The 20,356-nt window shown below is 47.9% G+C and overlaps 1 protein-coding gene across 3 annotated transcripts in view; it reads left to right on the forward strand.

Moving 5' to 3' along the window:
- The window catches only part of TULP4 (TUB like protein 4), a 237,084-nt gene that overhangs the window by 206,940 nt on the left and 9,788 nt on the right, over positions 1-20,356 (forward strand). For all 3 annotated transcript variants that reach the window (XM_081251478.1, XM_081251479.1, XM_081251480.1), the window contains 5 exons: positions 4,623-4,847; positions 5,977-6,211; positions 13,016-13,160; positions 15,805-15,949; positions 17,983-18,076. In XM_081251478.1, the coding sequence (XP_081107604.1) occupies positions 4,623-4,847; positions 5,977-6,211; positions 13,016-13,160; positions 15,805-15,949; positions 17,983-18,076 (844 nt within the window). The remainder of the gene's footprint in view (positions 1-4,622; positions 4,848-5,976; positions 6,212-13,015; positions 13,161-15,804; positions 15,950-17,982; positions 18,077-20,356) is intronic.

A 20,356-nucleotide genomic window follows, 5' to 3' on the forward strand; every position in this document is an offset into this window, starting at 1 on the left:
GCGGAAGTAGGGTGAGCAGACTGACCTGCTTTCCTCATAAGTGGCTGGCGTCTGACACAGAGAGAGGGACAGCCTGACTGTCCATTGGCCGCTCCTCCCGTACCTCTCCGGCCCAGGGACACCTGGCATCGGGCCATCAAACTCACCAAAGCACCAGGTTCCCGCCACACAGATACTCCCCGAAATGCAGCTTGTTGTCTTGCCCTTTTGCCTTAGATTTACGTGCCGAATACCTACACAAATTAAGTTCTAGCCATCGGTTCTAAAAATAGTCATTTTGTGCAATTTGAGAAAGCGATGGAGTCCACACATTTACAACTGAGTTTCTCCCCAGCAGATGGCAGCTGTTCAAAAACAAAAACATTCATCTGCGGAGGTCGCGTCTGTGTGCACCCTCGCGTGTTCCCAGGTTCGCTGGAAGAGAATGTTGGACACAGTTCTCTTCCGCTGCAGCTCATCCTGGTGGGTGGGACGTGCCTGGGGAAGATGCGCTTGGACGCGCTCTGCCAGGGGCAGTGAGCAGGGGATTCCTGTTCTACCTGCAGCGGCGGGTCCCAGGGGCCGGGGCCGCTGAATCGGGACGCCCCTACCCTGTGTCTGCGGGCACGTGTGTTTACCACCGCCTTGATTCCTGTCCTTTCTGAGAAAACAGCATGCTTGTACTGAGGGCTTTGCAGGCTGGATCGCCAGTAAACAGAACAGGAAGATGAGCACCAGCACGAAGTGAGACTTGTAAAAAGTAAGATGACGTGTAAAAAACTATAAAAGTATAAACAAGGTATAAAAGGATTTTGTTGTGTGTGTTAATTTTCTTATTTATTTATTTCCAGTTTTATTAAGATATATTTGATATGGACACTTTGTAAGTTTGAGGTCTACAGCGTCTGGATTTGCTATACGTATATGTGACGGTGTGATTACTGCCGTGAAGTCGGCTCTCAGCTCCCTCATGTCACCTAATTACCATTTCTTTTCTGTGGTGAGAACATATAAGATCTTCTCTCTTAGTAACTTCTAAGTATCTGTACAGTATTGTTAACTGTAATCACCATGCTGTGCATTGGATCCCAGGTAGTAGGACTTCCTACGGGCTTACGGGACTTACAGGGATCCTGAGAGGTCATGGCCCTACTTACTGGCTTCAGACTCAGTGGTAACTATGACAGTCAATTTCCCCATGTCAGTGATACCTCAGAATCTTCAGACAAGAGCATCAGCTTTCACTAGTTGTAAATTTTTCCTTACTTTTCTAATACAGCTTTAAGATTTATTATGGAAAAGGCACCAGTATTTATTTTGCTCCTTTATTATCTTACGTGGGGCATATGCTGTAAAAATAAATTAAATGAGTGTGATTTCCCCCTTTGCTGAAATAAATAAATCATCACTGACTTGGGCAAGTAAGTGAATGCTGTACCATACTAGACTGTACTATAAATTCCTGGTGGTAGTGCTCTTGTCCTGCTCTTAGAAAAGGGGGTTTCCTGGTCACCTTGCTCCAGATAACAGGTCCTTTGAGACCCTGCGGGCATCCCTTCTCCAGGCCAATCATTCCAGGTCTTTGTTCCCGCTCCTAGTTTTCAGTCCCTTCACTCCTCCTTGCTGAGAATTCTCAGTTTTCCTCATGTCGCGATGCCGGGTGTGGAGGGCACAGCCCTTCCTCCGCCTCCTGCTGCTTCACGCTCACCCGGCAGCACTGCAGGCCCACGTGACCTGGGGGCTCTTTTCTGCCATAATGAGTTATTCCGGTCATTGTCCACTTGTGGTTTATGCAGCTCGTTTCTCCTCTTGTCTGTTTGCCTTTTCTACACATCCGTTGTTGGGTCTGTTTCTGAGTAAAATAGCCTTGACCAAGCGGATTAAGGGGAGAACTGTGGGGAGAATCTGGGTTCATGACTGTATTTGTGATTGACAGAGAGGCAGCGCGTTGTAGTAAGATGAGCATAAGCAGTGGGGGTGGGGGATGGGTGAGAATGTGCTCTCCTGTTGATCAGCTGTGAGTTACGTAGCTCTCTTAGTCTCAGTTTCCACATATGTTCACTGGGAATAATGATGCCTGTGTGGCAGAGTTGAGAGGATTAAATGAGATAGTATGGGTGCTTATTAAGATACCTTAATGTGCTACTGGAATGTAGTAAGTTTTTAAGACCTGATTGTTAATTTTTGTTAAGATGGATAGTGATTATACCAGTAATTATAACAGATAGGATTTTTATCTGTTTATAGACTTGAAAGTCTATAAAATGGTTTAATTCCTTTTTACAAAGCTATGAGATAACATACTTATCATAATGATAATCTTATAGAAGACCCTCCCAAAACATGTAATCAGCTGTTAACACAGAGGTAATTACTATGAAAAGCAAACCAGGAGGAGGGAGGGGAAGAGAGGATGAATGTATGTGTTCTTGCATTGTGACCAGTGGGACATCAGGTAGATGGATTCAAAACTCATGGAAAATTGGAAGAAAGAAGTGTCTGGTATTTTTGCAGCCAGTTCCAACCAAGTCAGATTGTGCTAATTGGAAACGGTTCTTCATTATTTGAGCTGTAGGTTGTAAATATTATCTTCGGAGACTTGGGGGTTGGCAGGGCGGTTTACAGCTTTAAGATCAAGCATGATTATGCTACCAATAGAGCTTTGTCCTAAACTGCACTTATGGGGGTTGGTCATACTGTAGAAGCTCTCTTCGTGTATATATATATATTGTGTGTGTGTGGTACGCGGGCCTCTCACTGTTGTGGCCTCTCCCGTTGCGGAGCACAGGCTCTGGATGCACAGGCTCAGCGGCCATGGCTCATGGGCCCAGCCGCTCCATGGCATGCGGGATCTTCCCGGACCGGGGCACGAACCCGCGTCCCCTGCATCGGCAGGCGGACTCTCAGCCACTGTGGCACCAGGGAAGCCCTCTTCGTATATTTTTTATGTGTCGTCTGCCGTGTCTTCGGCAGTGATGATGTCTTGCTCTAACCTAACAGTTTCCTCTGTGGGGGTCTACCCCCTGTGAGGGATCCTTTTATAAAGAGGCCCTTCTTGGAAGTACTCCGAAGCCCCCAGACTGAGCTCCAGGCCCTATGATCCTCCTCCAGGGGACTGCGGCTGTGATCCTACCCATCGGCTGCCCGGCCTCGCCATGATGGAAATGAAAGATGAGTTATCTTCAGCCTTGCATTTTTGTTTTGAATTCGAAGCCAGAATTAGCTGACCCTGGAGGCTATTTCAAGCAAGTGTCTTCATGTGTTTCTTTTATCTTAATGCTTGTCACTAAAGTGTTGTGAAAGTTCTCTTCCTGTTTTGTATAAAAGATCTGGTATCCCCACTTCTGATCTTCGAAACCCCTCAAGGCTTCATTAAATGAGAACTCCATCTGTCTGGATCAGAATGAACAAATTCTCTGCTGCTTCTCCATCACAACCCTCCACCTCTTTCTTTCTTCCTTGGCTGATCCTTCCTAGATGGCACCCCTGAGCTTTGGATTTTTTTTTCCAGTGCAACCAGTTTCTAACTTGCATATTTGGATTCCAGCCTGCCTCTTCAAAGCAAATAATGGCCACAAACCCCTAGAGCAGCTGCCACAGGAACTGTGTCCCTCTCTCTCCCCTTTCCTGCCCCGTCAGCTCAAGGATGGCTGAGAATAACAGTGATAGAATATCTGTGGGTTATCGCCTGTGATGAGTCCCAGAAGCACTCTGATTTCTTTCATCTCCTTTAATCCTCACAGCCTCCTTTTTACTCATGAGAAAGTACGAGACTTGTATTATTCCCTGGGTCATGAGCTTGTGACTCAAATCCAATGTTGATCTGACTCTGAAACATTCCTTATAGGGACAAAAGGGAAGGGCCATCTGGTCTACCTCCTCCCTACCTCTGCAAGCCTTGGAAACTACCCCTGTTACATGAGGATCCAGGTAGCCAGAGCCTCAGTAAGGAATACGGGTTACTGTGTACCCCAGGCTGTTTGCATCTCCTGGCAGAGATGTCATTATATGGAGCTAAGTTAGGTTTTATGTCACCAAATTAAATGAGATAATACATGTAAAAGAACTTGGTAACACTATTCCGGTGCTTTGTGCTCCGGCCTGGGGATCTAACTACTTTTCAATGAAAATACTGACTTTTTTTTTCCTTAATTAATTAATTTTATTTTTGGCTGCGTTGGATCTTTGTTGCTGCGCACGGGCTTTCTCTAGTTGCGGCAAGCGGGGGCTGCTCTTCGTTGCAGTGCGCGGGCTTCTCATTGCGGTGGCTTCTCTTGTTGCGGAGCACGGGCTCGGGGCGTACGGGCTCAGTAGTTGTGGCTCGCGGGTTCTAGAGCGCAGGCTCAGTAGTTGTGGCGCACGGGCTTAGTTGCTCCACGGCATGTGGGATCTTCCCAGATCAGGGCTCGAACCTGTGTGCCCTGCATTGGCAGGTGGATTCTTAACCACTGCACCACCAGGGAAAGCCTGAAAATACCGACTTTTTATAATGCAGGATTTAATATCCTCGATTGTGCTTTTTAAAACCAACATTCTAAAAATCTGTTAGATCATTTTATTTTGCTTGACACAGAGAGCGTGATCTTTCTTTGCTTTTCACAAGAGCAAAAGTTTACACATAGTCTCCCTTTCCTTCCCGGCAGCGCCCTATCATCTCCATCTGCTGGGGACACCGGGACTCTCGGCTGCTGATGGCGTCAGGACCGGCCCTGTACGTGGTACGTGTGGAGCACCGGGTGTCCAGCCTGCAGCTGCTGTGCCAGCAGGCCATTGCCAGCGCCCTGCGAGAGGACAAGGACGTCAGCAAGCTGACCCTGCCCCCCCGCCTTTGCTCCTACCTCTCCACTGCCTTCATCCCCACCATCAAGGTAAAGCCTTCCGCCTCCTCCTTCTTCACCCTGCTGCCTGCCTGCCTGCCCCGGAAGGACCGCCGGGAGGAGGGCGGAGGCAGGGAGACGGGCGAGAGGCCCAGAGCAGGACCACAGAAGTCGTGCGGCTCCCCAGAGTTCTGCCGTGGTCCTCCCTGTGTGTTGTCTGTCCCTAGCGTTAGTGTCCATGGGGGACTCGCCTTGCGTGATGGATGTGAGCTTTCTTGTGGTAAAGGCAGTGTTCCGAGCCTGACTGCTGTGGCCTCCCGACGGTCAGTCCGTCCGTTCAGTCCTGACTTGCGGGCGGATGCCGCCATTGTTCCCACGTGAGACAGTGGGAAACGTGTTCCTAGCAGTCAGGTAACTTGGTCCATCGATAGTTAGGAGAATGATCAGGATTGAGCCCAGTTCAGTCCTCCGGCCTGCTTTCTCACCACTGTGCTGAGGAAGCTGACCCTGCCAGCACTCGCTGTCAGCTGTCCTTTATACGGGTTGTAACCCAGAAACTAGTCTGTTCTTGGTGGGAGTGTGTGGAACATAGCTGCCAGTTGCCGTTCAAGGGTGGGTTTCCCCCTTAGCCTCTGGACCTCTGCACCTTAGGCTCTTTTCTGTATTCTCTTTTTTTGTTTTTTATCTTTGCTTCTAAGTATCAGATTGGCTTGTTGGTTACTTTTTTTCTAAAACATCAGAGTTTTAGAACCTGTTATGATGCTTTTTTTTCTAGTTGGTTTACAATCTTGGTTTTGCAATAGTGATTCTCAACCCTGGCTGCACATTGAAATCACTTGGGGGAGTTTTTAGAAAATGCACATGCCCAGGCTTATCCCCTGGAGATTCCAGTTTCATTGTCTGAGGTGGGATCCTGGCTTAGGTATTTTTTAAAAGCCCCCAGGAGATTCTTTTTTTTTCTTTGGTCATACCATGCGGCTTGTGGGATCTCAGTTCCCTGACCAGGGATTGAACCTGGGCCCCAGCAGTGAAAGCGCCGAGTCCTAACCGCTGGCATTCTGACACACACCCAGCGCTGCGAGTCCCTGTTTCACGGCACATAGTTAACCCTTCCTGAGCTGCAGCCAGTGCAGAGTACCAGTGGTGCCCACACTGTCTTCCTTCTGTGTCCTGCCTCCAGCCCCCAATTCCAGACCCCAGCAACATGCGAGACTTCGTCAGCTACCCGTCGACCGGCAGCGAGCGTCTGCACTGCACCATGAAGCGCACAGAGGACGACCCCGAGGTCGGCGGCCCCTGCTACACGCTCTACCTGGAGCACCTGGGCGGGCTTGTGCCCATCCTCAAGGGACGGCGCATCAGCAAGTTGCGGCCCGAGTTCGTCATCATGGACCCGCGGACAGATGGCAGATCAGGTGGGGCCCCCTCCCCCAGAGGCACTGAAGCCCTGTCGGGTGTGGTTGTGGAATAGCCTTCCTGGCGAGCTGTGTGGAGGGGGAGCCTGTGGATGAAACGTGAGCCTGTCTGGGCTGGCCAGGAGCATCCCTGAAGCTGCTCCATTTCCAAAATCCCGTTAAAGTTAATGACTCTCTTAATGTGCTTTCTGATGGGTTTTTAACAGCATTTTGTACGGCTTCCGTGTGGCCGGGGCTGTAGAGGCAGCGCGGGCTCCAGTCGGGGGAAGCTGGCATAGGCCTTCTGGGAATGGCGACTTCCTCTGTCGCTTACTCATCAGGTGTTCACACGAAGGGTGTGCTGTGGAGGCCGTCGGAAAGTAGTAGTGAGGTGATGTCTCCGCCCCCCAGAGGGAACGATAGAGCTGGAGTTGTCGGACCTTCAGCTGCCCCCTAGCCTCCCGCCAGCACCTGGCTTCTGCTTCTCTCTAATCCACCGTTAACTGCCTTTTAGCCGACCTCCGAGGAAAGCTGCTTGTTCACCCGTAGAGATTTTGGCACGGTGAACCACCCCTGCCTTCCAGAAACCCTCCTAGACTGGTCTTCATGACTCGGTGGTGTGTCCAGGTGCTCTCTGCGTACTTCTCTCTGGGAGCCTCGAGGGAAGGAACCGTGTTCTTTTTGTTGGTGCCGTGTGTGCTAGCCCGGGGCCCCCACCTGGTGCCTGGCATGGCCTGCGTGTCCCCACCAGCAGGACCTGCCAGCCCGAAGGTGCTGCCGCCTCCCTGTGGAGTCTTGCCCGTCGCCATGTCCCTCAGGGCCCGCGGTGGTTGTCACGCCAGGGCTCCGTCTGGCCCCCGAATCCTGGGGGCCTGCAGGGAGGGAACTGAGTCATCGTGGTACCCCCGGGACCTGGCACGCACCTGACCTTGAAACGACACGAGCTGAATTGGCTTTGTTTCCGTTAGTTCATCTTTATTCTCTCCACTTCCCGTCTCCCACTCACGCTCCTGCCTATTAGACTGGGCTCTGCCCCTCATTATGTCCCCAGAGCCACAGGTCGTGGGACGACTAGAGTCATCCTAGTGTCACAGTGCAGTGGGCTTTCTCAGCCTCCTTGCCCCTGTAGTGTTTTATATCGTCAATCCACCTCTGTCTGCTTTTCTTTATTCACTCAGCATCTGTGGCAACATTCTGCTACCAATGTTACTGTATAACATTGAAAGCAGTACAGCCGTACTTACCTTAGTCAGTTTCTTTGTCTTCAGGAGCAGGGGGAGCAAGTAGAAGGAGTCGAGGCTGGTGAGGAGGTCATGGAGGCAGGAGGCAAAGTGAGGAAAACAGGCGAGCAGTGGACGTGAACTTGGAAGGAAGATGTGTTTCAGGGGACGGGAAAAAAGAGGGCTGTTGACGATGAGCGTGGCTGACGAGGGGACGTGTGAAGCAGGGTTGCGCGGCACACACGTCCCGGCTTCTCACGGGCGCTCTTGCCTCCTGGGGTCCTCCCGGGCACGTGACTTCATAGAGCCTATGCTCAGGTGACATCTTGAGGGGAACTTGAGTGCAGAGCTTGCTTCTGTTCCCCGGGTGCATGAATTCCCTGCTGAAGAACAGGACAGAAGCCGGGGGGTGGCGAGGGGAGATGTTTTATTTTTGTAGTTAAAAGAAGTTAAAAGTTGTAAAGCAAAGTGATTCAATAAGGTGTGTTTGGTGCCTACTTTGTACACGGTCCTTGAATCTCCTGCAGCTGTGAAGCAATGCCAGGGCGTCTCTGCTTTCAAGGAGTTTATAATCCCTTTTGGACGGCAAGACAACACTCGAAAAGTTCATTTAAAAAGTCAAGATTTAAATACCTTGAGACAAAAATAGAAGATGTGTCACAGGCAGAATATGACTAATTGCCAGCTGAATGGTGAATGTAAACGGGTGCAGAGGAGGAAAAGCTCCCTGACAAGGAGAAGCCAGGAGTTTCTCATCGTGAGAAGCGGATTAACTCTTTCAAACCTCCACATCATTGTTTCTCACGTGTGGTCCATGGGCCGCCTCCCTGTAGGTCACCTGGAATACTTACTTAAATAGAGATTCCTGGGTTTGCCCCTTAGATTAACTCAGCGGGTCTGGAGGGAAGCCTAGAAATCTGCAAATTAATGGGTGTGCAGGTGATTGTTACGTTCTAAAGTTTGTGATCCACTGTTGTAGATGTTCTCCAAGCAACTTAACAGAGATGTTCCTCAAAATTACCGCGGTATGTTTTTATAATAGATAACATGAATCCCAATAATTTTTTTAGCAAAAATCCACCAGTTCTCAAAAGGAATCCTTAGAGCTTGTGATGGACTGAACTGTGTGCCCCCCAAATTCACATGTTCAAGCCCTAACCCAGTGTTACTGTATTTTGGAGACAGGGCTTCTAGGAGGTAGTTAACGCTGTCATAACGGTGGGCTCCTAATCCGATAGGATTGATAGCTTTCTAAGAGGATGAGGAGGGAGAGCTCTCTCGCTCTCGCTCTCTCTCTCTCTCTCTCTCTCTCTCTCTCTCTCTCTCTCTCTCTCTCGTGCGCACGCTCCCCCCCACCCCCGGCATGTGCACACACCAAGGAGAGGCCATGGGAGCACATAGTGAGAAGCTGTGGGTCTGCAAGCCAAGGACATGGCCGTGCTGGCCCCCTGACCTTGGGACTTCTCAGCCAACGTTACCGCACAAGCCACGTCCCCTCCTCTCGCTCCCTTTTCCTGTACGTGTGTGGAGAACCCTGACTAATACAGACTGTAGTACTGAGGAGTGGGGTGCTGCTGGAACAGATACCCGAAGATGTGGAAGCAGCTTTGGCGCTGGGTCCTGGGTGGAGGCTGGAGGAGTTCTGAGGGACACCTTGGAAATACGGAAGTGAGGGCAAGCTCTGGTAAAGGCTGGGCAGAGTGGGGAGCCTGTTACTGGAAACCGGAGGAAAGTGACTCATTACAAAGCGTCAGGGAGCGTGGCTGAAATGTGTGCTGGTGTTGTGTGGAAGACAGAACTTGCCAGCCGGTGAAACTGGATATTTACCCCAGGAGATTTCTAAGTGGTTTGGAAGGAGTGGCTTGGCTCGTCCAGACTGCTTAGAATAAAACGAGAAAGGGGAAGACGAATTGAAGAAGGAATTGTTAAGTACAAAGGAACCAGAACTTGAAGATCTGGAAAATTCTCAGCCTTTCCACCCAGGACGAGATGAAGGCAGGCTGTTGGACATCTTGGATTTGCCAGGATGGGATGAGAGAGCTGTTTGTAGGAACGTACTCTGTTCTTCAAGAGGGAAAATGACCCCAGCGGCGATTCAGAGGTCAGCAGGGCCACTGCCTCGGTTTCAGCAGGCAAGACGGCCTCAGCCCAGAGCCTTGAACCCCAGCCCAGCGTACCACGGAGGTGACACAGAGTATTGAATCAAAGGGGATTTTTCTTGAGCCTTACGATCTAATGGAATTCCCCTTACTAGGTTTTGGACTCGCTTAGGACCCATCACTCTTTCTTTCTTTCCTTTTTCTCCTCCCTTTTGGAATAGGAATCCCTCTCCTGTGCCTGTCCCACAACTGTATTTTGGATGCACATAACTTGTCTGCTTTCACTGGTTCACAGCCGGAAAGGGATTTTGCCTCAGTGTGAATTGTACCTTGAGTTTCACCCACATCTGATTTAGATGATATTTACATGAGACCTTGGGCTTTAGATAAGAGTGTTGATGCTGGTATGAGGTAATAAGACTTTGGGGGCTGTTTGGATGGGATGAGTGTATTTTGCATGGGAGCTTGCCATGAATCTGAGCGGGGCAGCAGGGGTGGGATGCTGTGGACTCTGGAGTTTGGGCTCTTAGGGGTAATTAAGGTTGAACGAGGCTGTTGTAAGTGTGGGCCCCTGATCCAGTGAGACTGGTGGCCTTGTAAGACGAAGGGAAAGAAGAGATATCTCTCTCTTTCTCTCCCCCCCGCCACTACATGCACGCACTGAGGAAAGTCCTTGTGAGGACACAGTACAGAGGGGACCATCGGCAAGAAAGGAAGAGAGCTGTCACCAGAACCTGACCTTGCAGGCACCTTTATCTTGGACTTCCAGCCTCCCAAACTGAGAAAATAAATTTCTGTTGTTTAAGCCCATGCCCGGCGTTTTTGCCACAAACCTCTTGCCATAGACACCTTTGCTGTGAAAAATAAAATAACTGATTGACACTTTGGTTTGACAGTTTGGTTTCGGCTGGTTGAAATGCACTAGCATTTCTCCCAGTTAGCGACGTTACTGATGGCTTTATTGGGCTGACAGATGATGATGATTTGCCCTGAGAGTTGGTTTCTTGTTTTGAAACACACTACGTTGGAGGAGAAGGAAGCCGAGGGCCTCAAAGGTGCAGAGCTGAACCCATGTTTCTCGTAGAACTTTGGAACATCTATCAGCAGACATGGGACCGTATGCCGAGAACACGAACAACAGTGTAGGGGCTTTCCCAGCGCAACACAAAGCTCAGCCACAAATACGCAGCCTAGTATTTGGAAACCGGTTTCTCTCTCTTTTTTTTTTTTTTTGGCTGCACCATGCCGCATGCGGGATCTTAGTTCCCCTACCAAGTATTGAACCTGTGCCCTCTGCAGTGGAAGGGTGGATTCTTAACCACTGGACCACCAGGGAAGTCCCAACGTATCTCTGTTAATGAAGGAAGACATTTGGCAAGAAAAAAAAAAGTGCAGTGTCAAATGAGACAAATAAGCAAGCAAAAAAAAAAAAAAAACTTATGAACAAAAGACCTGGAAGACAAGTGCTTAGGTACAACGTACAAAATAAAATCAGTTATTTGCACAGTGTTGCCATGAATCAATACACATCTTAAATGCATTCACATATTTTGTATTTCACAATAAAGTCTTTATAATTTTGTTACTCACTTCTCATGTTTTATTATGTCCTTTCTAATGTTCCCCTTTCATTTTTCATTATTTTTTATGGCGAAATTACACACGAGGGAGACAGCTAATAAAGTAGTTACGAATGTTTGTGCCCCCATCCAAAAAAGGATTCAGGTGTTGAAATTCTGACACCCAGTGAGATGGTATTAGGAGATGGGGCCTTTGGGAGGTGATTAGGTCATGAGGGCAGAGCCTTTATAATCATGAGATTAGTGCCTTATAAAAGAGCCTGCAGGAGGATCCCTGGCCCCTTCTGCCACGTGAGGACACGGTGAGAAGTCAGCAATGTACAGTCCCGAAGAGGGCATGACCAGAACCCAGCCATGTTGGTACCCTGACCTTGGACTTCCAGCCTCTAAAACTGCAAGACAGTAATTTCTGTTGTTTATAAGGCACACAGTATGTGGTATTCTATTACAGCAGCCCAAACAGACTAAGACTTCAGTGAAGGAAACGAGCAAATGGTATGGTATATAGCAGTGGTTAACAAGTGTAGGGCAGTGTTGAGTTGTGTTACTGAACTTGCTCAGGTCTGTGGACTGGCTCTGTGCTCGTGAACACGTGAAAGTGTTCTGTGAGCTCACATGCCTGTTTGAATCATGGCCACACTTCCTTTGATCCAGGAATAATTTGCGATTAATTATAAAGGAAGTAATAGAAAGCACTGCTCGGGGCGTGGTGGAACTCAGATGCACAGCACTGTGGCTTGCTGGGTGCCGGAGCTGTGCCTCCTGATTCAGGCAGCAGTTTAAGGGGGTGAGGTAGTGACGGGCTGGGCGTCAGCAGCCTCCCTGCCGAGTTGTTCTGCTTTGCCTCCTGTGGCCTCAGAGAGGCCCCTGTTCACAGATGTCATCTCCACATGCTCAGAAACTTAGCGCCGAGTTTGGATTAACAGACTCTTCCTTTCCAGTATAAACAGCCCTTTTGAACGATCTGATCACTCACGTTCTATAAATTAGTTCATGTGCCTTTTTCTATTACCTGGCAAGGCTCTTGGAGCCTGGAGGGATGAGGCTTTGTCAGCAAAGTCATTCTGAAGAACGGGGTATTTCCAGTGAGGGCAGAGCTGGGTTTTGGGGGGTGAGGGGCGTGAGGGGGTGAGGAAGGCAGCAAAGGAGAAGGGATTTGGGGAGGATGTTAAACGTGACTTCATCTACTCTGCGGTTTCGTGACAGCCTGGTCTGTGCACATCATCTTCTGCCTGATGGCCAACTGGCCCCCATACAGGCACCTCAGCGGAGCCCACAGCTACTGCCGAATGTTCTACTGCATGGGTCTCCTTCCAGCCATTGCTCGAAGCAAGCCAGCAGCTCGGGCAGGTGGAAAAGCCAAGGCCCACCGGCAACCTTGTGGCACTTCCAAGACCACCTGGCATCCAGACGTAAACTTCTGGGAGTCCCTGAAACAGACCCGACGTGGGTCTTAGCCCAGAGCAGGCCTGGAACCAACAGGGGTCTTCCTAGGTCCCAGGTCAGCAGCAGGCCCTCAGGGGAGTCACTGAGTCAGCAAACCCCTTGCTTGGCGTGGGTCCCGGGGCAGCCGCAAGACTGTGTGGCCCCAGGTGGCTGCCTGGTGTGTCATGAGGTGCAACAGCACAGCCGTTTTGGCTCCAGCCTTCCGCACAGTAAACAGGGCCAGACTGTTTTGTACGATCCAGAGGCATTAAAATTCATGCCCGTTTTGACAGCAGTAGAAGTAAGTGCGTACTCTTGCTTAGGAGATGTAAGAGCATAAAAAGGTAGATGGAAGACAATGTCCTGCTCCTTTCTGTTTCAACCTCTAGACTTAAACTGATGGCTGTTAGAGTCAGTCTGTCCTCTGGTTTCTAGTAATGACCATTGTTAGGGTCTAAGTGACATTACTCCCCTAAATTTTGCTGGTTGGTGTCTTACCAGATGAAATCTATGGAAACAGCTTGATTTCCACGATGATTGACAGCTGCAACTGCTCAGACTCCAGTGACATTGAACTGAGTGATGACTGGGCTGCCAAGAAGTCTCCCAAAATCTCCCGAGCTAGCAAATCACCCAAACTCCCAAGGTAATTTCGGTCTTTAGGGGTGCGCTCCCTTTTGTGTGTCTCCGAAGGTCCCACTGAAACCGGCAGCTGAAGAGCACAGCCAGAGGGCGTCGTCGCCTTTCATCTGGAAGATCTGCCTGTGCAGTAACCACAGCTTCCTTCATCCTTGCCTTTGGGATAGAAAAAGACATCCAGGAGGAAGTCTGCTAAACCCGCAGGACTTCCCGCGGTGGTTAGCACCAGTGGTGGGTGGCATGGGGTGGCCACGGCCAGGGAGCTTGTTTTACCTTCCGGCTTGAGAAAGGTAAGAAAAATGTTTTTACAGTGTATGTAATGTGTTAAAGAAAGTGCAGAATTACATGCCTATAATTCTGTAATAGGGAAGAAATAGTGAACTAAGAAAGATCCTAAAGTTTGTCCTAAGGAGGGGCAGAAAGCTGAGAGGAGGTGGAAGGGCCTATGGTGTTGTAGATAAGAACCCCACGTGCCCCATCCTGGCTCCCTGACGTGGACACCACCTTCCTTATCTATGGAAGTTAAAGGGTGGACCAGATCTTCACTAAGATCCCTGTGTGATGCTGTGCAAAACCAAGGTATAATTCACATAGATAGATTCCCGCCCGATCTTAAACACATAAGCACGGTGTAGTTGATAAACCAATGTATCCACCACCCAGTTGAAGATGAGGTTTCCCTCACCCTGGAGAGTTCCCTGGGCCCTTCCTGTTCGAGACCTGGTCCCTAGAGTAATCGCCGTTCTGAATTCTGTTGCCGTAGGTTGGTTTTGCTTGTTCTTGAACTTCCTATAGATGACGTCAAGCAATACATGCTCTTTTTTTTTTTTTTGGCTTTTTTGCTCAACATAATGATTTTGATTCATGCATGTCGATGCATATATCAACAGTTTCTCTTTTTTGCTCTGTGAAGTTCCCTTGTTACGAATATACTATAATGTATTCCATTTACCAATTGATGGATATTTGGTAGTTTCCAGTTTGGAGCTATTATGAATAAAAACCACTGTAGACGTTCTTATACAAGACTTTCTGGGGACATATGCACTTGTTTACCCCAGGTATATACTTAGGAGGGGAGTTGCAGGGCCATGGGGTAGACATATGTTTAACTTCATGGGAAACTGCCAAACAGTATTCCTAGGTGCCTGTACCATTTTAAATTCGCACCAGCAGTGTATGAGAGTTCTCACTGCTTCCATTCTTACCTGCAGTTGAAGGTCACTTAAAAAATTGTATGCATTCTGGTGGGTGGGAAGTGATATTTTGTTGTATTGGGTTGGCCAAAAAATTCATTTGGGTTTTTCCATATGATCTTATGGGAAACCCGAACAAACTTTTTGGCCAACCCAATAGTTTAATCCTAGTTATCTCCAGTGATTAATGATGCTGAGCAAGTTTTCATATGTTTGTTGGCCATTTGGGTATCTTCTTTTGTGTTTTCTAACTATGAGTCCTTTGGCAGATATATGGATTATCATATAATCTAATATCTGAATTTCTTCTTTTATGATTAGTGCTTTTTTTTTTTTTGTCCTGTTTAGGAAATCTTTGTCTCCCCTAAGGTCATGAAGACATTCTTCTGTTCTCTTTGGGATGCTTTGTAAAGTTTTAGCTTTCACATTTCGCTCTCAGATTAATTTTATACCGCAGATTGATTTTTGTGTATATATGAGTTAGGGGTAAATGTTTGGGTTTTTTTCCCACGTAGATATCCATTTGCTCTAGCAACCTGATTGATTTCTTTTTTCATCTTTATTCTAAGCTTGTTAATTTGCAAATTAGATTATGAACGTTCCTACACTTCTGCAGTGTTTCTGCTTTTCCCATTGCTTAAGCAGAGAGGCCATTTAACACATAAGTAGTCAAATCCCTCACGTGTAAATGTCCATTTGAAGTTCCTGGGTGTGGCCGTCTCCAGAGCTGGTCCTCCTTCCTTCCGTCCTTCCCAGCGTTGAGTCCCCTACGCACAGCAGCCAGGCTGGTTGTCCTCGCACGGAGATGTAACCAGATCTGTCCCCCTCAGCCCTAGATATCTTGTCAAGCTCTCAAGCAGTATATGTGAGGCTTAATGGTTTTCCTTCATAGAACGCCATCAACCTTACCATGTTCATTTTTATAATACTCTCTTCAGGGTAGATTGGCATTAAACACGTATGTTCCCCATGTCATAAGCATAGGAACTGAAGACAAACTTTAGATCTACGGATCTAATTTAAATATTGCAGGTGGTGAAATGCTAGATAAGTCTGTTGAATCCCAAACGTTATGTATTAGGAGCTGTGAAATCATTGTGGTCTTAAGGTGAGAAATAACTCTTCCCACCCACCATTTTCCCCAGGACTAATTTTGTAAACCCCCGGCAGAAGGCATTTCTAAACATACTCTTCGTCAATAGGAAGTGAACGTTAATTCTCAGGGGTTCCTTACAAATGAATCGCTTCATCTAAGCGCAGTGTACTTTAAACACGTGCTGTTTGATATACGACTCGGCCTTCTTTCCTCATGTCCGCAGGGCAAAAGCAGGTGGGAGGGGCTTGATTAAATTAAGGGCCCAGCCTCTGAGAGAGTGACACCACGGCGGGCTGCTAGAAAGTGAGGAGGGGCCGGGAGCGCCGGTGGGCGCCTGACCCGTGGCCTCGTCTCTGCAGGATCAACCTTGAGGCCCGGAAGTCCCCCAAGCTGTCGCGTGCGGCTCAGGAGATATCCCGGTCCCCTCGCCTGCCCATGCGCAAGCCGTCCATCGGCTCGCCCAGCCTGACGCGGAGGGAGTTTCCCTTTGAAGACATCGCTCAGGTAGTGTCTTGAGCCCCGCCACGCGCCCCTCCTCGTGCGTGCATGACGGCGGCTGAGCCCTCGGGACCGTCTCCGTGCCTGGGACGGCAGTGCCCGACCCGGGCGCCCTGGAGAAGAGCCCTGGTTGCCCCCTCGGTGCCCCTGCCACCCCTTCATCCCGCTGGGCCTCCCTCCCACCTCGGGCATCCCTGCTGCTGCCACGAGAACCTTCTCCCAGGCAGCTCTGCTCGAGACAGATCCTCACGTCCACCTCTGCTCCCTCAAACCGCTCCTGACCCCTCGGTGACTCCCAGTGTCTGCGGGAGCCCAGCCCCGGCTGCGGCCCCTCAGTCTGGCCTGCCTGTCTCCCTCCTGGCCCCCCTCACCCCGGGGGCCGCAGCCCCATATTGTTGACTGGCCGCTTCCCACCTTTGTGCCTTTGTTCTGCCTGCGTCTCCATCTCCGGGTCGACGGGCCCATCCTCTCATCTCCTCCCCCTTGTTTCTGCCTTGACGCTTCCAGACATAAGTTCACCTCCATGCCGAAGCCTTCCTTCCGGGACTCAGCCAGAGTAACCCCAAAGCATGTTGTTTACAGCTCCCTTATAACATTGCTCAGTGACTCTCTGTCTGCAAATAATTACAAGCCTGATCTCCTCCATTAGCTTATGAGCTCTCTTGAGTGCGTGTGTGTATGTGTGTGGGGGGGCGGGGGGAGGTTTAAGTGTAATTGACCTACAACACTATGTTAGTTCCAGGTGTACAATGTAGTGATTTGATACTTTTATACATTTCAAAATGGTCACTATGATAAATCTAGTTACTGTCTCTCACCATACAAAGTTATTACAATATTATTGACTGTAGTCTCCATGCTGTACATTGCATCCCTGTGATTTATTTATTTTGTAACTGGAATTGTAGCTCTTAATCTCCCTCACCTGTTTCACTCATCCCCCCCACCCTCCCCTCTGGCAACCACCTGTTTGTTCTCCATGAGTCTGTTTCTGTTTTGTTGTATTTGTTCATTTGGTTTGTTTTTTGGAGTCCACATATAAGTGAAATCATACAGTATTTGCCTTTCTCTGTCTTATTTCACTTAGCGTATACCCTCTAGGTCTATCCATGTTGTTACAAATGGCAAGATTTCATTCTGTGTTATGGCTGAGTCATATTCCAGTGTGTGTGTGTGTGCGTGTGTATGTGTGTATACCACAGCTTCTTTATCCATTCATCTATTGATGGGTAATTAGGTTGCTTCCACGTCTTGATTATTTTAAATAATACTGCTATGAACTTTGGGGTGCACATATCTTTTCAAATTAGTGTCTTGGGAGTTTCATTTTCAGAACAATACCCAGAAATAGAATTGCTGAATCATATGGTAGTTCTATTTTTAGTTTTTTGAGCAACCTCCATACTGTTTCCCACAGTGGCTGCACCAGTTTGCATTTCTACCAACAGTGTTGGAGGGTTCCCTTTTCTTGAGGAGCTAGATTTTACTCGTCTTTATTATTGCCCTTGCACATGCGTACACACACACCCTACACATATGTGTGGTTTGAGCACAGTGATAACTTTTTAAGTTTTTTGAAATTTAATTGAATGAAAAAACAATTGGGTGGTCTCAGGACAGTGGTATCAATGCAACTGATATTTCTGGGAGAAATATCAAGGCTAAGAATGGAGTCAGAGCTTGGTACCTTGTGTAATAGATCAGTGACCGAGGCAAAAGGAGAGGTGAAGAAAAATGTGCCCACGTCACTTCTGTGACCTTTCTAAGCTACCCGCACACGGGCACACTGGGACACCATCCGCCCCTCACTCCCAGACCCGAGAATCACAGCCCGTGAGCCACCACTTAAAAACAGGGCCTGGCATGCTGTAGTCGGCGTCTGGTATTGAAAACGGTGGAATGATACAGAGAATGAATATCTCTGTCAGTGCCCACCAGTGACTTTTTAAGCAAAAAGTGTTGGCATTCTTACTTCTTAAGTGATTGATAGAAAATGTGGAAAGAGATTGTGGTTTTTCTTCTTTTTTTCCTCCCCACAGCACAACTATCTTGCTCAGGTCACGTCTAATATCTGGGGAACCAAATTTAAGATCGTGGGCTTGGCTGCTTTCCTGCCAACCAACCTCGGTGCAGGTAAGTACTGCATGCATCCCAGTCGGAACTCAGGCTGAGAAATCAATTTCGACCTCCAGTGGCCTAAAGTAAAACACGAGCTCTTATGACACCAAAAGATCAGCATGTACTTTACCTCCAAAGTTTAACCTCCAAGTTAGCCACCATGATTTTGTAAAAATTAGAATTATTGCTCTAATTGGGTTTTTTGTGTGTGTGCCAGGGGTGCTTTCATTTTTTTCTATAAGCCCTGACTGATAAAAATGACAGACATAACCAAAAGCTCTGATAGGTTTCTGGTTATTTTGATTTCTGGCCTTTTACCGTGGGCAGATTTTGGTACCAGTGTCTTTAGGTTCTTGAGGCAAAAGAAACTTCTGAAGAAAGTCGAGAAGAGAGCATTGGAGGCTATTAGAACACGTTGGCTGACTGTTAGTACAGTTCTTAGTGGTAAATCTTTGTAGATTTCATTTCTAAGTACCAGATAAATATCCTGTCTGTTGGAAGCTTGAGACCTCGGGGAAAATGGAACCAGCGGAGGACAGGGCTGGGCAAGAACCCAGAGTGCGCGTCCCCCTCGGTGCCCGACTTGAGTGAGTAGCACTAACGTGCCACTTACTCTGGGACAGTGAGGGAGGGAAATGACAGAGGTCCTTTTCCAAGTGGCTTCCTCCTGATGGCACAGCCCTGTATGGGCTGAGCGGCTGTGTTGTCCCCCACCTTGTGGGGTGGCCTGATCATTTGACATGCACACACCTCTCCAGAAGGCCGCCTTGGCCAGCCTATGGCTGGTGGCCCCATCTTGAATGTGCTCTGTGTAGCCTACTAAAAAAAATTTTTTTTAAATTCTGAATCTGCCTATTAGAGCTGTCTCAAACACAGATCCTTTAAAATAAATGATTCTTGCAAAGCAGACGTTAAAAGATATGTTGCTGTGTATGTATCTTCAGAGGCTTACTAGGTAGTGCTGCAGGTGGATTTTTCTTTTTGAAGTTACTCAGCTTAAAGAAGAGGAGGAATAAAGGTAAAATATAAAACTGACTTAGGAAATAAGAGTAGACTATCCCTGTACATAATGCAAAGAAATCTCTTAGGGTATCTTCCACAACCTGGACACCCTCTGAAGACCACAAAAGCCTGTTCTTCAGTAATTCAGCAGTGCGCTGCTGGTGTACACGGGGGTTCTCATACCACTGTGTGAGGGTTGTGATCATCCCCATGTCAGTAAGCTGAGAACTTAGCCATCTGCTGACTATAAACATTGAAAAAAGAATGAAAGTGAGAATTTACTTACTGGATCTTTTCATTCTGCCTGCCCTTATTTCTTGGACGTTGAGTGGGTCCACGAGCAGATCAACGAGACCTTAAGATGGGAGGGCCCGTGAGTGCTTCTGAGGCCCGTGCCGCTGCAGTGTGAGGAGTCTGAGTGCCCGGGACCAAAGCCTTCTGTATGACAGCGGTGAAATCACTGTCCTAGTCACTGACCTTTTAAAAAAGAGGGTTTTAGCTAGTACCATACGTCAAGCGAAGAGAATTTTCCATTTGATTCTACTAGAGAGAAGGAATTAACTCTTGGATTTTAGAAAGTATATTACATATGGGCGCCCTATTAAATACTCTGGTAAGCTTACCAGGGTGGATGGAAAGCAAGACGTCTGTATGGCCTGGCCTGTGGTTATTAAAAGAAAAAAAAAGTGAGTGCTGTTGGTTACTTTATATTGGATAATTGGATAATAATTTGTTTCTATTAGAATGATCTGGCCTGTGAAATTTTCTATTTTTAATTTTTTACATTTCTTAATTTTAAAAATATGGAATAAATTCAAAAGATTTAAAGGAGTATAGTTAAGCTGTCTCGTCCTCACCCCCAGCCACCTAGTTTTTTTTTTCCTCCCCTCTGGAGACAACTGATGTTATTTCTTAATCCCTCCTGAGATTTTTATTTCTCTTTGTCAATCTGAATGACAAAGAATAGCACTTTAATGCATTAATTCTTAAGCTATATGGCCATCCAGAGTTTTTAAGCCGAAATTCATATTCTCTTCTGTGGGCAAGGGAGATGAAAAAGACCTGTAAGGACTGCTGGGTTGGAAAAATCATCTTAGCCCACGCCAGTCCAAGTACGCACTTTACAGAGGTGCTTCAAAAAAGAAAGTCTACTGCGCCCTGGGGCTGCTGGCCAGTCAGCCACCAGGCTGTTGGAGGAGACAGCTGTGGAGATAGGGTTTGGCTTATCTTAACACAAAACTTAAAATAGTAACAATTAAAGCACCTCTGCATATGTCACAGGAAAGAGTATAA

This window comes from Mesoplodon bidens, assembly GCF_964165515.1.
Source record: "Mesoplodon bidens genome assembly, chromosome: 12".
NCBI lineage: Eukaryota > Metazoa > Chordata > Mammalia > Artiodactyla > Ziphiidae > Mesoplodon > Mesoplodon bidens.